Source organism: Dipteris shenzhenensis, chromosome 15, assembly GCF_047967505.1.
Source record: "Dipteris shenzhenensis isolate YYH24624 ecotype China chromosome 15, Dip_SZ_1.0, whole genome shotgun sequence".
In the NCBI taxonomy this organism is placed as follows: Eukaryota; Viridiplantae; Streptophyta; class Polypodiopsida; order Gleicheniales; family Dipteridaceae; genus Dipteris; species Dipteris shenzhenensis.
Genome location: NC_141610.1, coordinates 54352646 through 54380481, shown reverse-complemented (window position 1 = coordinate 54380481; position 27836 = coordinate 54352646). Strand labels below are relative to the sequence as shown.

The following is a 27836-nucleotide window of genomic DNA, read 5'->3' as shown; positions in this document are numbered from 1 at the left end:
GAAATAGAGGGGAAATAGGAGGGAAATAGAGTGGGACTAGGGGAAATAGCACCCCATGCTCTCAAAAACATGGTGCTATTTCCCATACCCTTGAGAAACATTGATGTGACATTTCTATACTATTGATGTGAAATTTCGTTATAGCCCTCTCTCATTTTCCCCTTGGATCATTATGTCATGCACCAAGGAAAAATCGTCCAAACTAGGCTCTTCTAAGGGAAAGACATCCAAAATAGCCATTCTTATTTCCCCCCTTTGACATAAGTCCCAAAGTCTGTCCTCCAAATTTTTGTAAGGTCCTTCGCAAGCTCTCAATTCTTACTAGCCACGATGTCAAAGCCTCAAGTACAATCTTTAGCAGACTATTGAAACTGCCTATGTCAAAAAATAACTAAACAAGGCACATGAAAAGAAACCCGTGACTCCAACTATTGCAGATGAGTAACAAGCACAAAACAATCTGAGTAGCACAAAACAATCTGATAGCAAGACAACAGACAACCAACTCAAAGTCAAGGTGAGTGAAGGACTCTCAACATTACAAGCATGACGTCGACAGCAACTACACTAAGTGCAAACTAATAGCACTAACTACAAAGGTCACACAACAAGCACCTGCACAGTGATGCTAGCACATGGCGCAATAACAACATCAAGCTTTACAATAGCAATGGAAAAACAGCAAAGCAAGGCGACAAAACTAGCTAGACGATGACAAGTGCAACAGTAGCTACAAACAAAAGACAAGCAACTTCAACCAATGGCACACTCGATGCAACACATAGTTACACGCAGTAGCAAGAACAAAGACAACATAGACAATAGTGAGAGAGCAAGCAGAGATAAGCACAATAAGCTTAAACCCAGTAGCTAATCAACCGATGACACCAACCTAGCATCAAAGCAAAAGACTTAATAAACAATTACTCTGCCGCGAACAAATCCTAGATCAACCCCAAATCTCATTCAAGGCTTGTGGTTCCTTTGGGGTAAATTTTCTCTTATCCTCTAGTCTACTGCAGGTCTTCCCCCTCTTTCTCTGCTCCTCTACTATGGTCCAACTCCTCTCTCCCTCCACTTTTTGAATTTTGGGTTGTAGCACGTCCTGCAGTTGCTCTGCCTCCTCTTTCCTAGCCTTCTCTTGCTCTACCCCCTTCTCCCCTCTTGCTCTACCTTATCAGTGGCACGTCATCATTGACACATAAGCATGACCCTCCATCAATGCACGATCATCAGTTCAACGTTCGCAAAACAATCGACATGCCACGTCATTAACATGTCATCAAGCCAAACCAACCTCCACATGGAGCTACACATTGTGACATCATATTGATGATACACTAGTCATGACTTTGGATGAGATCTGTGAGTAGCAAGAGAACCTACTTCAATCATTTCTTGCCAAAGGGCATGTAGTAGTTTACAACGCCAATTCAAACCTCATTGCTCCTCAGAGATTGAACACAGATACAGTGCTAGTATAAATCAACCTCCAATATTTGATCATATACATTTGATGGTAAGCGCTCAGCATGAGGCACTTCCATTGACATCAGCACAGCTTGACTCTAGTAATGTACATCCATCAAATGTATGCATCTATTACCACCTCAAATTATGCACATATACAACAAGAGCTCAGATTATGCAGATACATAGTAGGAGTTCAATACTAGTGACCATGCACATCTACCTCAGGTGAGTCCTTAGTATGTGGCTCTCACATCTCTAGCAACATGCAAAGATACATCCCTCAGTGCATCTAACTCCTCAAGTGATTTCCTTCTAGCATACATCACCTATACTTTCATCTCTAACACAAAGCATGTTATGATTATGAACACAAGTTCTGATCAACATATCAATCTCATTAGGATATTTTAATATCCGCAGTGGCTTCTCATAGAAGCCAAGGCTTTTAGCTACATCCTATAAACATTGTGCCCAATCAGAATAGGATACAACATGTGGAGTTGAAATTATAAAGGCATAGAAGCTTGAAGTATAATAAAAAATGCATAAGATGTCCCTGAGATATGAGGTGTCGAATGCTAATGTCGGAACAAATTTGAAGTCTTGGATCCAACCACTAATCTGCATCAAGTACGGAGTGTATGCAACAACCATAAGTGCACACTAGATCACTATGTATAAACAATGTGTCCAATCAAAATAAGATGCAACATCTGTCATGGGCTCATAGTGGAGTTGACAGTGTAAAGTCCTAGAAGCTTGAAATATAATTAAATATATAAGATGTCCTTGAGGGATATGAGGTGTCAAATACTAATGTCAAAACAAATCGTAAGTCCTTGATCCAACCACTAACCTACATTAAGTATAGATTGTATAAAACCATAAGCGCACACTAGATCACTATGATTACCTAGGTTGTTCTATGGCCAAATTTGCTAATGCCCATTGCATTGATGCATATATGCCCTCATGCTGAGAAATGATTTGTTTAATTTGAGGTGAGTGTAATGCAATGCAACATAACTGAATCGATGCTAAAGTGTCCTGGAGATTGATATACTGTGATCAAAACTAATGCAATGTGGAATGTATATGATCTCTCTATCACGTTTACGCTTGCAAATATTATGTTTTCAAGATTGCACTTCCAAAAAAAAAAAAAAGATTGCACTTCCCAAGTTTTATTTGTTGCTATATGTGATTCAAATTATTTCAACAGTCATTAGAACTTGCACCAATTAACAATATGTAAGGTTGCAAAAGAAAGAACTCAACAACCGCTAGCACATCACCACAACCTGAGTAGGCTGTCCAAGCAAGGCAAGCAGGTTGGCTTGCTCATAGATTTAGTCAAAGCAGTAGAAGATAACGTGAGTCAATACCAGGGGCCATAAAAAACATAAGAATGATGAGAGTCTAGTGCAAGTTTGAGATACATGGAAGCAATATTGAAACAGTTTTGACATGGTAGATTGCAATCAATTGCATCATTCTTTGAACCTGTGGTTCAAACACTTAATGCCCTTGACCCTTGATAGCAACCATGTACCTACTGTTGATAAATTTCATTTTATATTTATTCCAAGTACCGTTAATCTCCAAGATTCACAACTCATTTGTTTTGTTGAAATCCATCCTTATCCTTTCCAACAAGTTGCTTCCCCCAATGATGATGTCATCAACATATGGTGTAACGATGGTAAGATCACCATTGTTGAGTAAAACACATACGCCACGATGTAACTTGCTTCTTATAAAATCTGGCAGGCTGTGTTCTTCAGGTATTGTTTTTTTACTCTAGGTAATAGATTTATCTCAATAAAGACATTTTTTGTAGGACTGCTCCATGCTCACATGATATTTTGAAAGAATAACAAAAACCTAGAAGGCGGCATGGGATCTTATTTTGGTGACAGATATCACATCTATACACACTGGAACAACAAGAACACGGGAGTGGCAACTCACAGAATGACGAAAGGACAAACCAAAAAATGTGCATTTGCATGAGGCTAACTAATTGCAATATTTACATATATCACGTCTCTGTCCATGACGTCCAAGTAGTTGTAATAGACACCTGTGACACATCGTCACCGGTAAAGATCTCTAAATGTCCAGCTTGACTTTTCAGTTTTTTTTGTTGGACATTTCAGTATTGACTCCATGCCACTTAACCCTTGAAACAAAAAGCAGTACACCTGAACGTTATTCCAAAGCCATCATGAATGCATGAACTAAGATGCTTTACATGTTCTTCAGCCTTCGCACAATTTCCTTCTCACCTGTTAGGAACTCTACCAAGGCTGAAAAACAGGCACAGAAAAAGAATGTCTTCAGGGGTCTATTCTTGAAGCACCCAACTCAAAGGCATAGCACCCCATTACACCCTTCCTTCAGTATGATGGCCCTTACCATCAGTGTGATGGCGACAATCATGTCTCCATAACTGCAGTCGATTATCCCACCTTTTATTGAATTCAACAGCATCCTGAATTCCTGTGGCACTGATGGTCCTGCCAATTTTCGAGCATCGTCTGGTTGGTAATCTGGATATCTTCCTCTCCAGAACTACCCCTGCAACACACCTAGCAATTTTAAACATCAAAATATAATAAACAGGCTTAACACAGGCTGAATGTACCGAAATTTCTGTGTCACATGAAATTTCCTGCTTTCATCACTACAGTACACCTATGAGGGAGCTCTAGCAAAAAACACTAGAACCGGAAGCTACAATGATATGTCTCATTTCCACGTTCTATGGCAAATCAAAAAGGACCCAAAACACCAGTTCAGTTTCTTTTCTTCCTTTTTTCCAGCACAGACCATTTTGCAAAACTTTTTTTTTCTAATAGGTAGAACCCTCTAATAGAAAAATAATATAAATCAGCAACCCATGGGACGCTTGACCAGTCAAAATGGACAGCTGGCTGCATAGCAGCCTGCTTCACAGGATCCCAGCTTACTGCCTAGAGTATCCCAGAAATAGGTCCCAACAACCAGGGTGAAGGGTTAGACAACCAGTGGATCCTCAATGCGTGAGAATGTAAAAATTGCCTACAGGACATGTTTTGCAGAATTGTTCCTACCTTGGCTCACAGAGTATAGATAGCAGCATGCCATATGTTGACAAGGTCGCTGCACGCCAAGTCCGCTTCACCCCATCACTAAAGTGCAGTGCACTACCCAAATATTCCAGGCAGTGATGCTGGCAACCATCTCTCAAACTGTGTCCTTTGGAGAGGGACCGAGTCCTGTCCTTTGGAGAGGACTCGACACAGAGGGACCGAGTCCTAAGTCCAGGTGGGTGGCAGTCAATCTATCTATCTTGTAGGCCAGGGAGACATCTAGATGGAGAAAGCATGTTGTCCATCTGTCAACAAGATGCCATGTTCCAGGTGAAATCCCACCAAACCCATCGCATCCTGGCCACAGGCTTTGAGAGAGCACTGCTAGATCCTCTGATCCTTTGGACAAACCCACCAGAAGTCAACTATCGTCTCAAGGCTCTTGGCATCACAACAACGACAGGCCTCATCTACTCTCAATTGCTCGAACCATGGTCCTTTGGACAAATCTCGATGGGCTACCAACCAGAAGAAATAAGAGATCTTCCTCAGATGGAGGCTAGTCCAAACTTCTACAATATGAAAATTCTTAGATTATTGGAGGAGACTTCAACGATCTAAAATCTATAGAACGCAAGCTTCTTCACATAGATTTGGAGTTTAAGCAAGGCAATTGGAAGCAATTTCTTTTTCCTATCAGACATCGTGACCATTGGTGGGGTCTAGAGTTCACCATTGGAGCGACTTGATAGATTATAATATGGGAGTTGGGCTTAGGCTCCATGCACATCCTCCCTAGCACTAGCATGTCAAATCGTTCTCTTGCAATGCTTAGTCTAGATCAGCCTAAAAACCAACACCCCAATGAGGACTTTGGATCTCCTAGAGCTTTTAGGAGAAGATATAATTACACAGATCTAAATCTTGAAGGTATGGGCGGCTTGGACTATCAATGCCATCAAAATACCTAGTCCTTCTAGGAGCAAGCTCTATAACCACCAAGAGCTCCCGGCACTCAAATGTGAGCTTCCATGGAGTGCTTGAGAGAGTAATAGCCTTCCTCCCGTGGATGGCAGTCCAATGTGAGGGCACATGAATAGAGCTTCACACCATCATGAAAATTGTATGGAGAGAGGGAATAACATGCCGCTTCTTTTAGACTACAAGGCCTAGTTCTGCAACTACCCAGATTCAATGCTATTTCAATAGCTCATGTTTGGGTTGCCATATATTTGTAGTGGTAGAGTAGTAGATAGGCGGCTACTCTGCTTTTGTAAGCTTGAGATAAGAGCTGGGCAAACATTGTTTACAACGCAAATTTGTGATGACTTAAAACCCTGCTCGTTTGAGAGCTTCGATAATCGGAACATGGCCTCCCCCTCTTTGGACGTTGGATTTTAGGATATGAGTGGAGCCATTGACGAAACCAGAAATGCTCCCTTTTTTATATTAGAGATCATAAACTTCAAACGTACAATCATGTTACCAGCACTTGGCCAAGAGAACAGACAGCGGCGGATCATAGACTTCTACACAAGAGAAGTCTCGCCACTTAGTGGCCATTCCCAAAGACGTGATCCTAAGGCCGACATCCAAACCGGCCAAACTAGTGAGGACAAAGATAGGGCCATCGAGTGGATGCCCCAATTGAGGCGCTCTCATTGCTGCCTCATAGCGCAAGAGCAAAGGGACAACAAAAACATATCTTGGACATGCTCCAAAGGCATTGAGATCACAATCAAGATCCAACCAAGCTCACTCTTTGAAAAACGAGTAATTAGCTATGCATTTAGTTCATTGACCCACCCTTGGGGTCATTTGATGGTTAGGACTATTAAAGGATCCAAAAGAGTAGTAGTTAGACCTAAGGTCTTAGGTTAGGCCATCAAAGTGGTTAAAGATTCTTAAGGGGTCATGTAAGGTGGTATACCGCCACAAGCATCCATCATAGCTAGAGCAATGGGCATCCTGAAAGGGGGTCCCCTAATTGATCCTCCTAGGAGTGAGAGGATGCATGTGCTCTCTTCTTGTGGTTAGCACGCTATTTATGGTTCTTCAAGGCCCACTTGCTTGGTTTCTTTTTTCCCAACATAGTCCACTTTCCTTCGGGAGGTCCCACCTCGGGGGTTTGGGTGGCTGAGTCTTATCCTCCTAGGACCCCCTCTGCTGTCACTATCTACAACAAAGACACCGGTCCAACTTCTAACAAGTTTGAAGTTACAACAATCTGAAATTTACAAGTTTGAAGTACACAAGTTGAAACTTGAAACTTGAAAGCATCCATAGATGATCATGATCCACAAATTCCATGATCATGACTCATGAGTCATGTCAAAATAAAAGCACCCATGGATGATATAAAAAAAAGCAGCTAGCTGCCACTAAGGTCCAAAGTATACTCAGTATTATATTATAAAAAAAGAAATAACATAGTCTAGGATGCATCTGAAGTGTCCTGCCTAGGAGTAGGCTAGCACTGTACAATCGTAGTCAAGAACCAAGGTACAGCACTACTGATCATCTGCATCATCCATGGACTCATCGTGGTCATCCTCTACCTCCTCAGATGAGCCTGAGGCATCGGTGTCCACTATCTGAAGAAGAATCATCAGCATCAGGATCGGGTGCAACTAAAGTACTAGCACCATCTCCAGATGGCTGAGCCTACAATCGTGTGCCGTGTGCTGGTGCTTACAGCTCCTCATACAACATGGAGTATATGTCCAGCTCCTCCCATTGGATATCTAGTATGGCCTTCATCTTCTCCATGTCCACCTCGTCTACATTGACTTGGCGAGGTTCGTGGTGACCTCAAGGAGATGGAGGCTACAATGACAAAATACCAACTGCTTCAATTGAGCCATGCTCAATCTCTTCCTCTTCTTTGTGTGAAAGAGGGCCCAAGTGCTCCAGTTCCTCTCACAAAGACCCGAACTGCAGTCCTATGAGAGAACACTTTTAGTAAGGCGTTTCTGCCATAAGCCATTTAAGCAAAGATAGCTATCAATAACTTATTATAACTTTAATATACCTTTGTAAGACTAGAATATGTATAACTTTAATCTTATTTGTAGTATATAAAACTTCCAATTGCTTAACTACTAACTAGTGATGTTGTAACTTGTCTCGTACCAAAGTAGGAGTACAGTTGCCATATTTCTCCCAGCCGTAGGTCGACCAAAGGAGAGGTTGTGATTGCGGAACAATAGAAGTTCATCCTCCATTCTTCATTGCATCTCCAGATCAACACCCGTCCAATTTTGTAGATACTGTTGCATCCCCTCCTCCAACTCGTCATTCCTCTTGACTAGGCAGTGGAATCACGGATGGACTCAACCCTAAATCATGCCACAAGAATGCATTATGCATGCAAAATTCATACATATCTGAAATTCTAGCCATAAGCTTTGATAGCAAATTGCAATTTAGTAACTGCAAAATGTATACGAAAGTAAAAAGTCTTACTTGTCAGGCGATAGGGAGGGTGTTTTTGTTGAGGGCCTCTCCAATCTTGTCCATAAACTCGTACAAGAGCCCTAACGTGCTTCCCTCCATGTCCGTGATGTGAAGCACCGTGTAGATAGGATTAATCGATTTGATTAATGCCTCCGCCTAATTCCACCAAGACTCATCCATGATCACACTGACAAATTTGATAGACTTTGCTTGGCCTCTATCATCCCAATCTCCCCACTCCCGAGACACAACCGTGTGCAATAAGCCCTGGCACACTCACACGAGCCTCTCCACCACTATGAACATGTAAGCAAACCTTGTGGATGGAGGTTTCACTAGCTCAAGGTCATTGTAAGCCCAATAGATGCTGAGGACTTTAGGTCTCTTCATGACAAACTTCACGATATTGCGAGCTGTGGAGGAGATGGCATCAATCCAAGGTATCTTCCCTAGGTCCTCGATCAAAAGATCAAGGCAATGTGAGGCACAGGATGTCCACACAATCTTAGGAAACTCGTCTTCTAACATGGCACCCATTAGCACACAATTGTTGCCATTGTCTGTCACCACCTGCACCACATTCTCAGCACCTATCTCCAAAATGATTGCCCGCATATGCTCCCAAATATACAAAATTGTAATCACTGTACCTGCAGTGGAAGCATCTGTGGTTATGAAGAACATGGTCCCCTTGCAAGAAGACACTAAAATATTGTACACACTCCTCCTATGTGTATCTGACCATCCATCGCATAAGAGTGTGCATCCATATTTTTTTCAAGTCTCTTTCAAGGGCTTCATTTGGTCTTCCACACATTCCCCCTGTCTTTTTAGCTCTCTTGTCCCGCAAGGCCTCATATGTAGGCCCTTCCCATTCATACCCAATGCGACTCACCACTCTCATGGCCTTCCTCCATCGTGTAGTCTTCGCCACACAAAAAGGCATTGCACACTGTATGGAGAGCTTTGTGAGCTCACTACTGGCCTCCTTCACTGCTTTCTTTTGCAAGCGTGCTTGAATGCTAGACCTTTGCAGTGATCCTCTTTTTTCCCACACTAGCATCCACAATAAATGATCCATGTGGCAAGGGTGTCCTTGTAGCACTAGGACCCGCGCTCGATGTAGTTGATGCCCCTCTACTTCTCTTTGCAAAACCCACTGTGCTAGCATCATCCAATGGCTCAATGTCCGCCTCTTCTTCAGCTTGCAGCGCTTGCCCTCCTTTTCAACAACCATGGCGATGCGTATAGGCTTCCATTCTGTGAGGCCATCTTTCGCTAGAGCACGGACAAACTCACAAGGTCCTATATCCTTGCGGGGAACACCGCTAGATGGTCGACCCCATTTTGCTTATGCCCCAATGGTTGCATCTCCACTTCATAGAGCCGCTGCCTCCTTCATGACTATCCAAGAGGGATACATGGACCCAATAACGATCTCTCGGCATTGAGGAGGATGGAGAGGTGAGAAAAGATGCACAAGTAGAAGGAGGATGGGAAGGTGAAAGAGGATGGAGAGGTAGAAGGAGTCGAAGGAGGATGAGAAGTAAAAGGATATAAATAGCCCCCCCTGGCTCATTTGCCAAGGGACTTTTTGGGAAGCCTTTGCAGAAGGCTGCCTTTCCTCCTTGCCCTAGGGCTTCCTGGCCAGCCTTTGGGGGGCCCTAACCTAGGCTATCACCTAGCCCCAACTAAGCCCTAAGATGGAAACACTAACCTATGGTTCTCCAGTGGGTACCAGTGAGCAAGACTGACTATCTGACTTGACCTAAGGCTTAGAGACTGACTTACGTAGCTTGTGCCTAACTGTCCCTAGACACGGGTTCACAGCATAAGACAAAATCTCCTATAAGGGAGCTATGCAGCCAGTGTGTCACGACTCACATTGCACCCAAGTGCAGAGGTGCATGTGACGATTCTGATCATGCACACTGTGTCAGTGCCCCATAGGAGGTTTGACCTTTCCCTTCTCAAAGTTCAAAGGGAGTCTCCACTCTCACACCTCCTCATGGATTGTGGATTCATTGTGTTTGCAGCTACTTTCTTCAGTTTATGTGTGTGCCTCTCTACATCTGCAAGAGAGCTTTGTAGCCGATGATGTTCATATTCCAGTGTGTGCAGTTGCATTATACCTGTAACCTATGTATTGTGTAGAGGGCACTTCAGTCTAGAAGGCATCCCATCTCGTTTTCTTTCATGGTATCAGAGTCCGGGTTTTACTATACCTGTGGACACCAATTTAGGCAGTCTTCTACTGTTGGACTAGCAAGGTCAATGCCCCACCTATGAGCCCCCAAATGAGGACTAAGGGACTTGACAGCTGTAGAGGAATGGGATTGAGAGAAGCTGTGTGGGTAGAAGAGAAGACTGCCACATGGGTTGCACAGAGGCCTGCCATGTGGGCAGCAGCAATACATCCTTCAAGGTTTATTTTAGGCCAGCCACATGGGCTAACCAGACAGTAAATGGGGCTAGCAGTGGCCTTGGTTTAGAGAAGATCTGCACGCTGGTAGAATCCCTGGAGTGGGTAGATGGGCTGGGACTAGGCCCACAATGGGTGGCAGCAGCAGGCCTTTAACTAGGGAAAGAGACAGCCTGCAGTCAGTAGTCCGCAAATTGTCAGGTCGGTAGTCTGTAGATTGTCACGTATGGGCTAACCAGACAGTAAATGGGACTAGTAGTGGCCTTGGCTTAGAGAAGATCTGCAGGTGGCAGAAGCCCTGGAGTGGGTAGATGGGCTGGGACTAGGCCCACAATGGGTGGCAGCAGCAGGCCTTTAACTAGGGAAAGAGACAGCCTGTAGTCAGTAGTCTGCAAATTGTCACGTCGGTAGTCTGTAGATTGTCAGGTATGCATATTGTCTATGAAAGGCTCCCTTGGGAGGGGGGGCATTCAACCATTAAGTCTACAGGATTTCCCAGTCTACTAGGGCAGTACTTGGTGCAGACCAACACCCTGCAGGAGAGCACAAGTGCATAAGAGGGCAGAAAAAGGAGCTCACCTATGAGTAGCTACTGAAGCTACAGTATGTAGGTGGTACAGCAGCATACAGTTCCATTTTGGGTGCCTACCTCAGCCTGTGTATGCTGCAGGTATTCGTACAGTTTTGGCAAGTTTTGTGGATCTATGTATCTATTTATATATGATGTGGCTGTACATCTCAGTGTTCTCTCTCCATGTTCTAAAGTGTCTTTTATCTATTTGTATGCGCATGGCGAACTGAGACAAAGTGGTTGCAATATCTTGCCATATGTTCTGCATTAGGATGACTTGTGCTCATAGTTGGTGATGCAAGGTCATTCGTCTTTTGTATGGCGTCGAGTTCAGAGATAGATGCTTAGAGGTGTGTTTTCCAACATGGTATCAAAGTTGAGGGAGAGCTTCCACTCTGTCCAGAGGATCTGGTGGGGCCTCTTAGGATGAATCAGGTATTCACGATGATGCTCGGAGAGGGGAGCCTGTCCATGACCATTTGGTCAAGGTAAAGGTTCTTAAGGATCAACTTGTGGTGGTTGGCCAAAAGATTGACAACAAGCAGTTTGCCATACTGTTCATAGCTTGCACACGGCTTCAAAGGCGGGTGACTGCCCTGACAACTGCAGAAAAGTCAAAGCCTCTCACCTTTGAGGAGGTTTTCCCTCTGTTGCGCTTGGGGGGAGCTAGGTTGAAGTTGTAGATAAAGATGGCAATGATACTGCATTTATCCCATCTACTGAGAAGGGTAAAGGCAAACCCGGCAAGGGTAACCAAAATAAGAAAACTTCTTCAATTGACGGCAACTCTTTAGAGAATGAGAGTAAGAGAAAGAGAGAATGCTACTATCTGATCAGCCTGGACATTGGTGCAAGATTGCAAGAAGAAGGTAGATTAAAAAAAGGAGGATCCCAAGAAGGAAGACTCTCAATCAAATTCACCCAATCTCATAAAAGAAGAATTACTATTGGTCCTAGTAGCCCCGATATCAATGTCATTGATCTAGGTATGATTGTATACATGTCTGACACAGAACGGTGGTCTGAGGATCTGGAGCCTTGTCAGCCCATGTTGCTCACACCATGCTGAGATCGAGGCTGTGGTGGACTAGGTTTTGACAGGATGTGGAGCAGTGGAACACACTGGTGAATGCTTAGAGACTCAAGAGAAGGTGTCCCAGGCATCCACAGCCCGTGGCATGCTTCCTACAAGCTGAAATGCCATCAAATACTTCTAGGAAGCCTCAGAAGACAACACAGGTCAAAAAACACAGGTTTGACTTTTTGGTCAAAAAGTTGACATGTGTCACGTTGACATTTAATCGGACTGGTCAACGATCTGCGTTGACCAGCTGATCAGGTCGGTCAATCTGCCCTAAAAGCCTATATAAGGCCAGCCCATAGGCCTCATTCTTCATCCAAGTCTTCTCGTGCTCTAGCCCTGAGAAGCAGCAGCTCCAACACGGGACTAGAGCAGGACCAAAATGTCTCCCTCACGACGAATTGTCCTCCATCCCTATCACCAATATGCATAGAGTTGAGCATCTTCCTGGATCATTACACCATAGCAAGTATTCTTACTACAAGTCAACAGAAGACCTTGGGATTCAGTTCCGTCAGATCAGGATTCATGAGCCAAGTACACAGATGTTGCAGAAGTCCTTTTCACAGGTTATTTCCACCCTTCAGTATCCCCGGTGGCTCTCGAGTCTCTCCATACACTAGTTTGAGTTTCAGCAGAAGGAGATGCCACCGGCATCCACAACCCGTGGCATGTTTCCTACAGGCTGCAGCGGCATCAACACTTCCAGAAAGCCTTAGAAGACAACGCATGTCAAAAAACGCACGTTTGACCTTTTGGTCAAAAAGTTAAGGCATTGACTTCTTTTGTCAACGTTGACTTTTGATCAACATGGTCAGCATTGACCAGCCGACAAGTCGGTCAATAAAAGCCTTCATCCAAGTCTTCTAGTGCTCTAGCCCTCAAAACCAACAGCTCCAAAGATCAGGATCACGGGCGGAGAGTCTGCAGCAGCCCAGCAGCCCCTTCCAGCCCTTCTTAAGTTAGTCCTCATCCCGGTCCAATTTAGTACATCAGTTTCTAGTTCTCTTTCGTAGTGAGGGTTCTCCCTCCATACAATACTTGTTTCTTTACAGTTGTATTCAGCCCTTTGGGCCATACATTGTTCAGTATTTATTTTCCCTATAAGGAGGCCCGTTATATTCTCTCCCTCTGAGTCTCACTCTCACTCCACAGTTCCACTTTTAAGTGCATCATTCTTTTAGTTCAGATAGTAGCGAACACGAGAGTTAGGCTATCTCCCTGTTACAAAAGGCTAGTCAATGGGCACTTTGGGAAGGTACCTAACTTGCTTTTTTTTTTTTTTGCCGAAAAAACAGTGCTAATTATATTACTTCGAGAACAAGATACAAGAGGTCAGCTTATAGCTGACGGGCTGCATTCACAAATCGGACACAGCCCTAAAAGGTAGCAGAATAAAGCATACTCTCACGGAGGGATAAGACGAGTGTGAATGAACAGCCAACGGGGTGGTGAGTAGTGCCACTGAAGGCCCTGCGTAGTCTGCTCGAAGAAGAGGCCCTGTGTGTCCCAAGCCCGGAGGAAGCGTCTCCGCTTCTCCTGACCGGCCCGGGAGTCTCCCTGAATCTGGTCCCACTGGCCTCTGAGGGTATGAATAATCTCACTCCAAATCTCCGCCATGATCTGGGCAGTCGATAAGGAGGTGCCACCGAGGATCTGTGCGCAGCGCGAGGTCTAGATGTGCCACCCTGTAATGCTGCTAATAATCTTCCAGACTGGCTGCCTCTCCCGAACTCCTGTATCAGCCTCTGCTAGGTGCTGCAGGATACCCTCGAGCGGCCCCCACGTCCCCTGTGTGATAAGGAAAGTGGGGTCCTGCTGGTATGCCTCGAATAAGTGATGAAGACCAGGTGCGGTGCTGCACCAACAGAACGCGCCCCAAGTGATCAATCCTAGCTCTGGTGCTGCGCGAGTAAGAATCCCGAAAGTCCACCTCCACACTTCCTGGGCGCGAGTGCAGCTCCACAGGCAGTGTTTTGGTGACTCCTCATCCGCATGGCAAATCTGGCAGCATCCGTCATGGCTTATCTGCCTCAACCAGCTCCCCACTGGAAGACCTTTGTGGGCAAGAAGCCACAGGAAGTATGAAATCTTCCGCGGCCGCCAGCTCTCCCACAAGGCCTTCCAGAATGCCTGCAAAAAGAACCTAGAAATACCCTGTGCGTACCAGCTGGGTCGCTGGGTGGGGGGGCGGCTCTGCATCCTCCCAAGAACTCGACTGCCCAAAGTCGTGCTGTAGGCGAAGAAGGAAGTCGGCCCCTGTCCTGTCACAACCTCTGGCCACCACCACTCTCCTGGGTCCCAATCAAGCTCTAACAGGGCCCGCCCCTCCCAGAGCCAAAGACGCCAAAGCTGCATCTGGTCCTGCTCGATGCTAGGGTCGGTACGCCAGACCTTCCCCAAAAGGCCTACGACCCGAACCCTCTGCCATGGGAGTAGGGGGTCGATGAGCGAATCCTCTCTCCTGAGTCGTCCATCCCCAGAAACCGCGAAGAAGGAGATAGAGGAGTCATCCATACGTCCTGCGATCACCAGTGGGATGCCACGGGGGGTGAACTGTCCCAGCCAGCGGGTGTCACCAGGCATGAGGACCTGAGGCTCAGGTGGAACCAACCAAACAGCTGGGATCGCACCGTCGATCTCCGTGCGTCTCGCCTGGGCTCCACGTGCACCTCCAGCTGCATCTGCAAGATCAGCCAACTCCAGATGTCTGTACGTATCCCTCCAAACTCGAAGGGACCGGGCTGGCCCCCTCATCCAGCCGTCCCACCTGATATGTGATCTCTCCCCCAACTAAAGGCCCTCGGCATCTCTGACCTGACCGTTTCAGATAAGCAGCTGGCGATCGATCTCCTCCTGACAGCTGGGAGGGGACTGAATAAGAATGAGGCGGAGCCGCCTCCAAACCATGAGGAGGCTACGAACGAGTGGGGAACGGGGCTGAGTGAGCGGGACGGAAGTGAAGATCCACCTGAGGGACGGTAGCCACTCTCCACCTCGGCGCGGGACACAAGAACCGACTCCCTGCTGAAGTAACATCTTCCACGTCTGCCCCCCCGGGGTCAAACCGCGGATGACAAGCTTGCCTAACAAGGCCTGACTCTGAAGCTCTGGATCGACGACCCCCAGGCCACCCTCAGCCTGCGGAAGAATGACTGTCTGCCAAGCAACCCTGGCTCTGGTATCTCTAAGACCATCCTCCACGGACCAAAGGAAGTTCCGAACCAACCTCCTGAGCTGTGCCACGCTGGATCTCGAGAAGCACCAGCAGGAAGCCACATACCAAGCCGTGGCTAGGAGGACCTGGTTAACTACCAGGGCACGACCTGCAAGAGAGAGCTTAGCAGTGCTCCAGAAAGCCAGCTTCCGTCGGATGGAGTCTAGCACCGGGAGAAACTGCTGAGCTGGCGTGATGTCTAGGCCAACCTGAAAGCCAAGGTATCTAGCTGTCTGTCCCCGTGGAATCCATCTGAAACCCAGAAATCGCCCCCACTGAGAACACGCCCCAGGGTCTGTGAGAAAACCAACTGATTTGTTCCAGTTGATTTTCGCACCAGCGGCCGAGCAGAAGACCTCCAGGGCCATCCGCACCCTCTCTAGCATCCTCTCATCGTCCTGGACATAAAGGGCTGTATCATCTGCGTACTCCGAGTCCAAAAGCTCCGTGTCCTCCCGGAGTGGAAGGCGAACACCCCTGATCCCTGTGGACCTCGTCCGAAGGTAGTAAGTCATGGCCTCGGCGAAGAAGAGAAACAGGTAAGGAGCAAGGGGGCAGCCCTGACGCACTGATCTCTCCAAGCTAAAGCGCTCACCCATCCTGCCTCCAATGATGACCCTGCTAGACGCTGTCCTGTACAAAGCTGAGATACCCTGAATCCAACCTGCCGGGAAACCTAGCCGCTCCAGAGTCCCCTCCAAAAAGGACCAGTCCACGCGATCGTAGGCCTTCTCGAAGTCGAGAAGTAGAATGGCAAGGTGTGATCCGCTGTGCTGAGCCCACTCCGCTGCCTCTGAGAAGGTGAAGACATTATCCACGATACTGCGATCCTGGACAAAGCCTGTCTGAGTGTCATGGATGAGGTCTAGGAGTAGAGGCCGAACTCTGGCACTGATCATCTTGGCGAGGATTTTGTAGGCAATGGTAAGGAGAGTGATCGGACGCCACTGGCGGATCTCCTGTCTATCTCCTCCCTTCGGGATGAGGCAAATCAGTCCCGAGGAAAGGCTCTCTGGCATCTGACCGCTGCTGAAAATCCCCTGCAGAGCTGCAAGGAGGGGCTGTTGTTGCTCTGTCAGGATAACGCGGTAGGCATCTGGAGAGGGAGGGTCCGACTGGGCCTCCGGATCCGGGCAGGGAGCCGCCATACCGCCAAGACTAACTGCAAGCTTCCAATGAGGAAAAGGCTGCCACCCAAAAAAGGGGGTCGAAGCGGGAGGGTGGAGCCTGGGTGTGGAGAGGACGGTTGCGGAGGCGGAAGGTGGAGAGAATGGAGGACGGAGGATGGAGGGGCGAAACGGAAGGCTGGGAGGCGGGGGTGACGCGGGGGGAGTGGGGGCGGAGAGTTGGTGAAGTGAAGAGGCGGCGGGAGCGGGGTGAGGCGGGACGGGGCGGAAGGGAGGGGGTGGCGGGGTGGAGGAGTGGAGCGGACGGGCGGGCGAGGCGGAGTGAGGGGGCGGGGGACGGGGTGAAGGGTGCGGGGTGCGAAAAAAAAAAAAAAAAAACGGGGGGCGCGGAAGGGCGGGGGGGACGGGGTTGGTGTGGCGAGGGGCGGAGAGGTGAAGCGGGGGGCGGGGAGAGCGGAATGGAGGCGGGGGGGGCGGGTGAAGCGAGGGGGGTCGGGCGGGTGAGGCTGAGCGGCGAGAGGGGGGGTGAGGTGAAGCGAGGGGGGGGGGGGGTTTGCGTGAGTCGAGGTGAGGCGGAAGGGGGCGGGATGGAAGGGAGCGGAGACGCGAGGGGCGGCTGAGACGAGGGAGGGGGGGGAGAGTGGAGGCGAGGGGCGGCGATGGAGAGGCGAGGTGGAGGGGAGCGGAGGGACGAGGTGGAGGGGAGCGGAGAGGCGAGAGAGCGGCGAGATGGGTGAGGGCGGAGGCGAGGGGCGCAGCGAGGTGGGCGGCGGGTGAGGGAGAGGGGGGGCGGGGGGCGAGGGCGGAGGGGCAGGGGGTGGGGTTGGTCGAGGCGAGGGGAGGAGCTAGGGGGGGGGAGGTAGAGCTAGCGGTGGGGGGGAGGGGAAGCTCGCAGGAGCGAGGGAGCTCGTGTCCACGCTGTGCGCAAGAAAAGTTTTTTCCTTAACTTGCTTCAATGGCAAGAACATTGATGGACCAGGGTATGTTTTCCATCAGAGATTCAAAAGAACGCTATTTTGATGGGTACTTCAGAAGGTATTTAACTTGCTTCAATAGCAAGAGCAGAGATAGACCAGGGTATGTTTTCCCTTTATGCATGATTTCCAATGCATGCAATGGTCACAATGTTTGTTTAGGTGGAGGGTGAGAGCCTCCTAGACATACAAAGGAATGATCCTCAAGGCAGAAGCATTCGGATCCCTCTGCTTGTCTTTTGGAGCTGTAAGCGTCGATGTGGCATTGACAGATATGCAGGTGAAATTGAGGATCCTCAAAGAAGGATCAAAGGCAACATGGTGAGTAGGGAGACTTGATTAAAGACTGTGTCTATGACTGGATGGACCTGTTGGTGCATAGGTATCTCGTGACTTGACGGGCAGTGCCACTGATTTTGAGTTCAACATGGTCATGATTATCCTAATGGCTCCCAAAAATTCCTGAAATCTATAACTCCTAATCTAGGCATCGATTTTGCATGGGACTTTTGCATTGTGATGGTTTGTGGTTTAGATTAAAATTGAATGCGAGAAGAGACTTGGAAAGTTTTGCCAAGAAAATGTTTCATTTGATAGCATAAGTTGTGATAGAGGCTCCAAGGGTGCTCAATTTTTTGTAAAAAATTGATAATAGATTTTTTCAAAACTTAAAAAAAATAAAATCAAACGCCCCTGCCCCTCCTTCCCATCCTCGCCGCCCATCCCCTGCCTCCTCTGCCTCAGCTGCCCCCGCCTCCAACCTCTCCTCCGCCTCAACCGCCTCCAACCTCCCCTCGCAGGTTATCGCCACCCGCTCAGCCATCAACTCACCCCCTCTCCACTGTATTGATTGCCTCCTACCTCCTCGCAGCTGTCCCTTCTCCTGCGCAGGAACAGAAGCCATAGCCCTCTGCATCAACTAACTTCCTCCCCCCCCCTTCGTAACTTCCGGCTCCTCCCCTCCACCAAGCTGTCAATCGAGCTCCTTCCCTTTGCCCCTCCAGCAAGCTCTCAATCGAGAGCTCCTCTCCTTCGCCCCTCCAGCAAGCTCTCAATTGTTGTCTGGTGCAGTAGGATGGCAAAGGTGGATGGTTTCCGTCAATACATGAATCCCTGCTTTCATCCCCCACTCTCCTGCATTCACGTGCCGAAACTGCCTCTATCTCCCCCCCTTGCAAATCCAAATGCCAAAACTGCCTCTTGCATATTCAGCGAAGGGCAGGGGAGGAACTTCAGCAAGCGAAAGGCAGGGGAGAATTGCGATGGCAAGGGAGGAACCTCAGCAGCGAAGGGAAGAAGGAAAATGTGAATTTAACGCTGGGCCAAGTCAGTGTAGGAGGTTCCAGAAGGAGCCGAAGGGGGCACGCGTAGCACATGTATAGCCCCCCCAAAAAATACCCCCCCCCCCCTTTCACCCTCCCCCCATGGGCTAATGGATTCTTTTCTCTCATAGCCCCCCTATTGCTCAAAATGGTGTGCAATCATGCACACGTGAATAGGCTTATGCTAGTGATGATTATATGCCCTTGCAATTTTTGCAAAAGTTGGATTTTTCACTACATGACTGACATTCTAATTGAGCAACCCAACTCACATTCAAAAGTTGGGTCTCTTGCCCTTGATTGGAGTTGCCTTTGATGCACTTTGATGCACCATGGAGTGGAAATGGGTGAACTAGTGGGAAAATGGATTGTAAAGACAACCCATTTAAATGACAACCTTCAACCAAATACGGTCCCTTCTCAGGAAAATTAGGGTTTCAGAAAGCATTGCAATATTTCCTACTAAAGACTGTTTATTTCAGACGCAGACTTTTGTGTTGTATTGGATACTCCTTGGTGCAAATCTATAAGCAGTTTATGTTGATGTCAATGAATGAACATATTAGATATTAGATGCTCATTCCAGAATGTGCATGGCCTGCACATGTTGCAGGAAATTAAGTATACCCACTTCCAAAAACACCATTCGGCCCTTCTGAGTCTTCCAAAGACAAATTGACCCCTAAAGAAAAATACATTGAGAACTGCAGCATTAAAAATTACCAGCAATGACACCTCCAGACAGGGCTATGAATGCGGTGTATGGATCCTCTGGGTTTAAAGGCTGAAAATCAAAGACAATACACTGCAACAACCAAGAAAATCCAAACGTGAGTTGCCATGAAAAGGCATCTGTACATCTGATTCCTGGCAGAAATTGACTAAATACTCTTAAGAATCCAAGTCAATGGCAAACAGTAAGCAGAACGACAGATTTCAAGAGGATCCTTGACATATACAAAATTCATGAAATGACAAAGCTTTTTTGTACTTAGAATTACAAAATATCAGCACAGAATAAAGCAGCAGCATCATTGTCCACACTGAGTTCTTTATTTGGCAAAGTCTGTGCAATTGGCAGTTGATCCAGATCCTAACTTACAAAGGCAAAGAAAATCACACTTTACAGAGTGACTCCCAATCCCTCTTGTTGACTTTCTATTTGGGTCCAGTATCTTTGAGTGGACAAATCTACTCCTCTCCCATGGCAGACATCACTGTAACCACGAGATCTTTCCCATCTGCAAAGCCTTCCTTGATCTGTGCATTGAAGAAACATCAATAGGGGCAAGATATCAGGTCTAAAGGCACATCTTCGTTTCCATCCTCTTCAAATTAAAGCTACCCAGCTTTAATAAAACTGCTCTGGGGCAGAACCGTGATGTTAGTGACAAGAGGTACCCGACAAAAAACTGTAAAGTGAAATAGCAGCAGCTATTTACAAATAAAATAAAGGATGGCCTTACGAAGCCATCTTCAGATATGTCGATGAGCTGGTAGTCAGTGCAATTGACATCAGAAACCTGAAAACAGTTGGATCTTGTGAGAAAGCTCTCGCCCAAACACTACTGGTAAGAATACAGAGGCTATAAGACTGTACATCACAGTTGTGAGATGACTGAACAACATCCTCCAGCTTCTTGCCCGTAAAAATATCTATCCCCACAAAGTGACACTTTGCATGACCATGCTTTAAATCTCATTCCATCATTCTTGCAAAATCCAAGCAGTAAAATCTTGGAAGAGAATCCTGAATCCTGAATATTGTATGCCGTGAGTATTGGGGAGGGAATTCGGAATATGTATAGAGAAGTATATTATCTGCTACCGCTTCAAAAAAACCATCATGTAGCTAAAAGTCGCCAAAACCAAAATCGAAACCAAACCGTGTACATCACGCACATCGCCAGTACACTTGTTCTAGGGGAAGCTGCGCAAGAGGCCTATTCCGGTAGAAATCTAGCCACTGCTGATGAGGAGCCAAGGGCTGGTCATTATTTACAGAGCTGGGCTAGGGTCAATGTTGCTGCAGTCCAGATCGATGCTGGTGGCAATACAGAAGTCACAATTGTTAGTGACCTGCATAATCACGACGGAAGGGTCCGTTGTGCTTTGGGCTGGTAACGGAACTAATATCGTGCAGGGTGCACACACCGGGCTTTCCTTGGCAGCTGCACACATTAAGCTGATCGGTTGGGCTAAATCGGTCCACTAACACCTAATCGCCTACAAGACCAGCAAACAACCAATCGCTCCAACGTGAGGAACTGGAATGAGAACCCACTTTCCTCCAACACCAGCAAATGAAAATTTCTTACCTAGCAGCTCTCTCGCTGCAGTGCATGAGGAAAGACTGAGTAGCACAATGAGCGCCCAGATGATGGGCGCCAGCTGACGGCAGCTCAAGAAGGTTGAAGGCAATCGCCCCATCCAGATGGATCGAGAGGATCAGTGATACAGGGTAGCTGCTCACGTTGAAGGCATTTATATAGAGCTTTGCATCCGTGCTGGTTGGTTTTCCATGATCCCGGGAAAGATCCAAAAGCAAAGGCACCACCTTTTAGGCAGGCACAGGCACGGAACTGAATTTAGATGAATCAAAACTGAAAATAGAGCTCAAGGACATGTGGCTCAAGGAGAGCTTGGATTTTGTGTTTGATGGCACTATCCTGCCTGCCTAATGAGGCAAGATTACTTCTTTTATAGCATGGAAATGCAATGCCAACCAGAGGGGTGTGAGGATGAATGAAACACCTAAAGAGTGGCAAGGGGTCCCACTTATAGGGGGAAGCCAAGCCACCAAATGCACTGACCAAGTCTGTGACCTGGCCGAGTAACCTACCAGATTTGGTCGGGTTGACACAACATGGTCAGGTCAGTTGACCCGATGCTGTTCTGGGTCTTGCGTTGGCCTTAATCTGGCCATTATCCGGCCTACTCAGTCGCCTATACCAAGCCCTAAATGGCCTCTACCAGGTCTGCTAACTTACTGAAAAGAACTACTTGACTATACCTCTCTATGGGTGGGCACACCCACAGTAGAAGCCCTCACTCACCACACATGAGATGCAATATATTCTAACAGTACCAATACCACGAATCACCCTCAGATGCTAATGTCATGGATGAGGCAGGCTAGCCATGGTAGCCTGCATTGGCCTGAGGTCGAGGAACCATAATTCTAGATTCACTAGAGGTACGTGATCGCCTCACAGGCTTCATCGAGCTCTAGTAGTAGTACCCCAAACTCAGCCAGAATGATCTGGTGTGGGATTAATGGTTTATTGCGGATCATTCGTCGCAATTCGTGGCAGTAAGGGACACTGTCTCTTTATCCATGCAAGCAAAGACTCTTTTGTTGGGATTATTCCCCAAGAGTGAGCCCCCAAAAGTGGACGACATGGGGGAGGCAGGCCAGCAGCAAAAGAGAGCTATTAGAGAGTCCACGCGTGCTAACATGCCAGCAGATCTGAGAGCTGTAGCAGGGCTGCCACATGGGCAACATGCAGGCTGCCATGTGAGCAGCATATATGACTGCATAGGACTGTATTTGTCCTGGACGTGCACTGAGGTGCTGGCAGTAGTAGCAGCACAAAAGAAGACTGCAAGGGCTGCTGCAGGGACCAGTGACAGGACTGGAGCACGGCAGCAGCAGCAAGGCAGGTCGATGGCAGATCCAGGACAGAGCAGCAGGTGGGGACAGACGCCTGGAGCAGGGCAGCAGTCAGAACATGTCTATGGTGGCAGATCTGGGATAGGCCAAGGCCCAGAAGACAGAAGAACAGGGCGGGTGAGTAGAGCCTAGGTCCTGTACTATTTATGGGCCTGTGGACTGGTCGGCCCAGTTTGGGTGAGCTGACAGAATGGTCACATAGTCTGTAGCTGGATGGCTAGGTCAGCAGGACAAACAGCCCTTAAAAAGGGCTCCATTGGGGGCATTGCACATTATCCAGCAGTCTAGTCTCCAGACCACCTTCTAGCAGCCCACTAGAGCTGCATAGGACCATGCAGGCTGACAGTTTTGGAGGTGCCAAGAAGAGGTAGGAAAACATTTTTGAGGTGCCAGGGGTCCACATCTAGGCAGCACCATATCTGCTAGATAGTGGCACACTGAGCACACCTTTGTATGAAGTTTTGTCCATTTATTGGAGCAATCTATTTTCTTGTTTCTACTCTACTATGCAGGGTTCAATAACTGTGTCTGCATCTATCTCTATCTACATCCACTTCTGTGCACAAAAGGAAAAGCAGTGAGATTTGAATCAAGCAGTGTGTGTTTCCTCTGCTATTTTTCTACACAATCTTCCGCTGCGGGAGTGTTGGCTACAGCAAGCAACCTCCGTCACTGTCTTCTAACATCTTTGACAACAAAGATGTTGTTTTTGCAGAGAATTCATCTTAACCACTTGCTGAATTCAGAAGTCGGAGAACAAGTAAATCAGAATATATGTTTGAAGGTCAACTTCCAATGGACACGGTGATCATGTGCGACAACCAGAGTTGCATAGCAATTGCCAACAACCCCGTGTTTCACGCACGGATGAAGCACATCAAGGTCCACTACCACTTTGTTCGAGAACTCATCGACGAAGGTGTCATAGAGTTGATGTACTGCCCAACCGACGACAACATCTCAGATGTCTTCACTAAGGCAATTCCCAGGGAGCAGATGGAACACCTCATACGATGCATGGGGATCGGCCCACAATTGTGTCATTAAGAGGGGGTGTTAGAATGTCACTGTCCCCACGTGTGAGCCCCTGATTTGAGGGGACAAGGGGGCAGAAGACAATAGGGGGATGGAGGGTTTCATACCTGGCTTTCTGGAGGAAGATCTGAACCGCATCTGAGGCGACAGGAAGCAGCAACTGGGCGTGGAAAGTGCGCCAGCAACAGGGGGCTTGGAGAGGCATGCAGGGCAGTGTTGGGGCCTGGCAGCAGCAGCCCACAAGGCCCACAAAGGGGCCTATTTATAGGCCAGACCAGTCGGGTCTGGTCGGCCATCTGGTGCCCCATATAACTGACCAGATCTGGTCGGTTAGGGGGGCCCTACCAGTAGGTTCAAGGAGCAAGGAACTGACCCCCTGGTCAGCCACTTTGACGGCTCCTGGCCCTTCAAGGAGCAAGGAACTGACCCCCTGATCAGCCACTTTGAGGGCTCCTGGCTCTCCTATATAAAGCCCCCCACTCCCCCTCATTCTCCATCAAACCTACACTGAAGGCCTTGCATCCAGGCAGTGTGCTAGGAGAGGAGAGTGCTCAGCTTTTGTAACAGCAACCATTGCTGTCTTTTGTGCTCAGCCCTCAGCTTTGTCATCCCACATCCTGTGGAAGAATACACATCTGAGTTTTGGTCTCTATGTCTCTCTATCTCTCTTGAGAAAAGTTTTGCGTATGAGTGTGATCATCTATCTAGTCTGCTGAGTGTTGTATGTGAGAGGTGTGAGAGATTCTATCCTCCTATTTCCAACAGGCCCTAGCACCTAGCTTGAGTGTCTATTGCACAATGTAGTTGTGCAGGCTGTAGCTTGCTGCCTATTATCATTTGTATGACTTTTTTGTTGGAAAGGTCACCTCACCATCTGTAAGCCCCCATATGAGGAGAGCATGGGGGAGGGAGACCTAGGGCAGCACCCCACAGAAAAAGAGAGAAAGGGGCTGCCACATGGACAGCATCATGGCTGTCATGTGGGCAGCACATCTAGAGAAGGTCCAGGAGCAGATCCGTGGGGATTTGGAGCTCCAGATAGAGGCGAGGAGTGGCTGCATGATGGCGACACATGGTGGCTGACCTCAGCAGAGGTACGGATCAGTAGGGCACTGCACACGTGGCTGGAGAGAGCCTGGCAAAGGGCAGACCCAGCAGGAGCACATGGCGCAGCATGGCAGGGCAAAGGCGCCTGCAATAAGGGCCTGTTGGTGGCGGAACAGTTGCAGCCATCCAGCCCTAGAAGGACCCAAGGGTAGGGCCCTATATGGGCTGCCCTTAGGGCCTGGCAGCAGCCCAAGTGAGCCGCCCCAGGTCGGCCAATCGAGGGCTGCCTGGAGGTCGGTTTACAGACCACAAAGTCGGTAGGGAGGGGCAGTCCGGTCGGCCCATATTCCCCTACCAGGTCGGTTTTTTGGATCAGGCCCTGGGCCTATAAAAGGGGGCCATTCAGCCTTCACATCTTATCTTCTAAAGCAGCACTTCAGGAAGCAGGAAGGACAGCACCAGTTGGGCCTATGACCAGGAGTGAACTGGGCTGAGGAGCTGCAGACTTAGCTCACAGTGGGCTGCCTACTAGGCTGACACTCAGGGCAGCAAGGTTGAGAAGATCATTCTGGACGGAAAGTCTACAGACATTCGAGGTGGAGCACACGGGCTCGAGTCTAGAGATAGCTAGCAGATAGGAGAAGTACCTTGTGGTGAGATCAGAGGACCACACCATTGGTGGGACTCTGGATCTATCTCTTTTGTATTGTGTCCATAGCTTTTGGATGGAAATATATTATTTTGGTGTCTTCTATATTTGGCTGGTTCATTGTCTATTGATGAGTCTACACATCTATTCTATGCACATAAGTTTAAGAAGTTTGTGATTCCACACCCCACACCACACTGTGTGAGCTCCTGGGCAATTCTATCAGTCTTCCGCTGTGCATACCCTCTGTTGGGTGATTTCTAACATTTTTATCATGTTTAACTCAAGAGTCCTGGCTCACTTACAAGCTACTTATCACTTGAACTTTGTGACTTCAAAGTTCAAACTTGTTATTTTCATTTTTAATATGCATAATGTTATATATGTATAATGTACATGTTGAGTTTCCATTGATGATTGTTCAAAGTTCAAACTTCAATCTTAAAAGTTGAGAGAGATCTATTATCTAACAAACACACACACACACAATCAATCCAAGTATGATCATTGATGTCTAGACATTAGAGGTGGTCACATGTTTATTAGAATTTAGTATTTCAGATTATATTGTTATATTCTATATTTTACATATATTAATTATGCACGTTTCTGGAAGAAAACCTCAACGTTTTTGGTGACTTGGCTATTATTGGGTTCCCAACATTGGGTGACGATCCTGAAGGATGCCATGGGTTTAATGATGAAGGAGAGGCTGATTTTCCTTATGATGAGGATAATTTCTTTGGGGACACTAGGGTTAGGGATGATGAGGATCCACATGAGAGTACTGGTGGTGACGACCTACAAGAAAACATTTAGACCTCTTTAGAGGATAAAATAATAGAAAGATGCATTGACATGCAAAATTTGTGGGATAGGCATCAAGCATCAATACAATTTCAAGATGACATGCTTCAGCTATGTTCATGTATAGTGGCTTGTGTGCAAACCCAAGAGTCAAATCATTTGATAAGTTCATGTTAGTGGTTTTTGTGCAACGCAAAAGTGTAAACTGTAAAAGAGAGCTGAGAAAGCTGAGGAAACAGTGTCCAAACCTCTGTCCGTTTGCTGGTCCAAACCTCGGACTGTTGTGCTGTGTGGACATGTTCAGATCAGGCTGAACTGATGGCCAAGGGACTGAGGCTAGAGCAGGGCCAGAACTGAGGATCTCAGGGGCTGCACAAGGAGGCTGGAGTGGAGCTTGTAGGAGAGCTGAAGGCAGGAGCACTGAATGAGGAAACAGGGCAGCCAAGTCGAAGGGAATTCCCAAGTTCAAAAAATCCAGATATAACCTCCATATACTTAACCTTTTCTTGATTTCTTGTTGGCATTTTCTAATTAACAGTATCGAAGGACAAACTCCATGCTGTAAGCCCATGGTCCCATTCCAAGTCCAATTTTCCTAAGTATAACAAGTTATCGACTCATGGCGAATAAATGAGAAATGATGGATTTCCGCTTATCAAAGTATAAAGTGTAAAGTGTAGAATATCAGAGCATAAAGCAACCACACTTTGGTGTTCTCCCCTCATTCCTCAACCCAAGAATGCCTTGTGGAGTCCGTATGCCAAGACTAAGCATGTAGTGTAATTGTATTTCATCAGGAATAACAAGAAGTCAATCTTATTTTTTGCACCACAAATCCGCAGGTCAGTGATATCTTCACAAAGCCTATGGAAGGCAGGAATGCTTAGGCTGCTGTATATAAAGATAAGCATTACGGGGAAGTAAGCGCTTGGTTTTTTGCACTATGACGTCAGCTAACCTTAGCTCGGGCAGCTTCTCTTTGTGACTGGCCATTTGAAAATTTTTGGCCTGCCCATGTGCCACTACCACGTCATATAGAATTGTGGAAAACCTAACTTACGTATGCGAAGGTCAGACGCTTGTGTTTGTCTCACACCCTTGTACGCGTTGCTCCTCTCATATTGCGGGCGTTCAATCGGATGAAAGCTAGAACATTTCTCTACTTTCTACTATACAATGCACTGTAACTATAGACGTGGCCTAAGTGTACAAACGCGAGCTGATTTCAACGGAAAAAATCCTCCATAGTAGTCTACAGTCAATATGCATGAGACAAGCAACTTGAGTGCTACATAGTCTTCTAGAAGGGAATTTTGGAGTGTAAAGCACAAAATCCAGAATATACTTGATTATATGACAAACGTGGCACGTGTCAGGCTAAGTTCTAAAACGTTATCAACATATACCTGGTCGAACTGCATTTGAGCCCAAGACGTTTCCACCTATGAGACTTGTGACATCGAAGGCAGCTAAATCCTTGTGTAGGGGCCAAAAACGAATGCCACTGTTGAAGCACGACGAAAATTTTCACAGGCAAGAGAACTGACCGGATCACCAATGCTGGGCTCCAAAATGGTGCAAAAATGTCGCACATCCTGTAACCCCAAGCGATCGGCGGCTGTTAAAGCCCAGCGAGAAGGGCCTGGGGGTACGCGGAGCGGCGTGCTTGCAACATACACAATGGCTTTGGATTTGAGAGGAGGCGAAGGTGGTGGCAAGCAAGCAAGGGCCGAGCAGCATAGCACTGCCATCTTGCTCGCGATGCATGATTGTGAGTGGTGAATGCAATTTTCATATGCATAATGATTGGTTGTGATTCTATTTAACTCCTAGTTCATAAGGACCCGTTAATGGTCTTACTTGAAACGCCCATTCCCATTAGGGATTCAATCGACCCATACTTCCCGT

General features: G+C 47.3%; 1 protein-coding gene across 1 annotated transcript; it reads right to left on the bottom strand.

Annotated features, from left to right (window-relative positions):
- Nucleotides 1-3477: 3477 nt before the first annotated feature.
- LOC147893997 (PTB domain engulfment adapter) lies at nt 3478-27836 on the bottom strand. The gene is made up of 4 exons (XM_087385997.1): nt 27476-27836; nt 19441-19522; nt 3892-4053; nt 3478-3782 (listed from the first exon to the last, which is right to left on the bottom strand). Exons 1-4 carry the CDS (start codon nt 27677-27679, stop codon nt 3724-3726), a joined length of 507 nt encoding a protein of 168 aa, XP_087242123.1. The 5' UTR covers nt 27680-27836; the 3' UTR covers nt 3478-3723.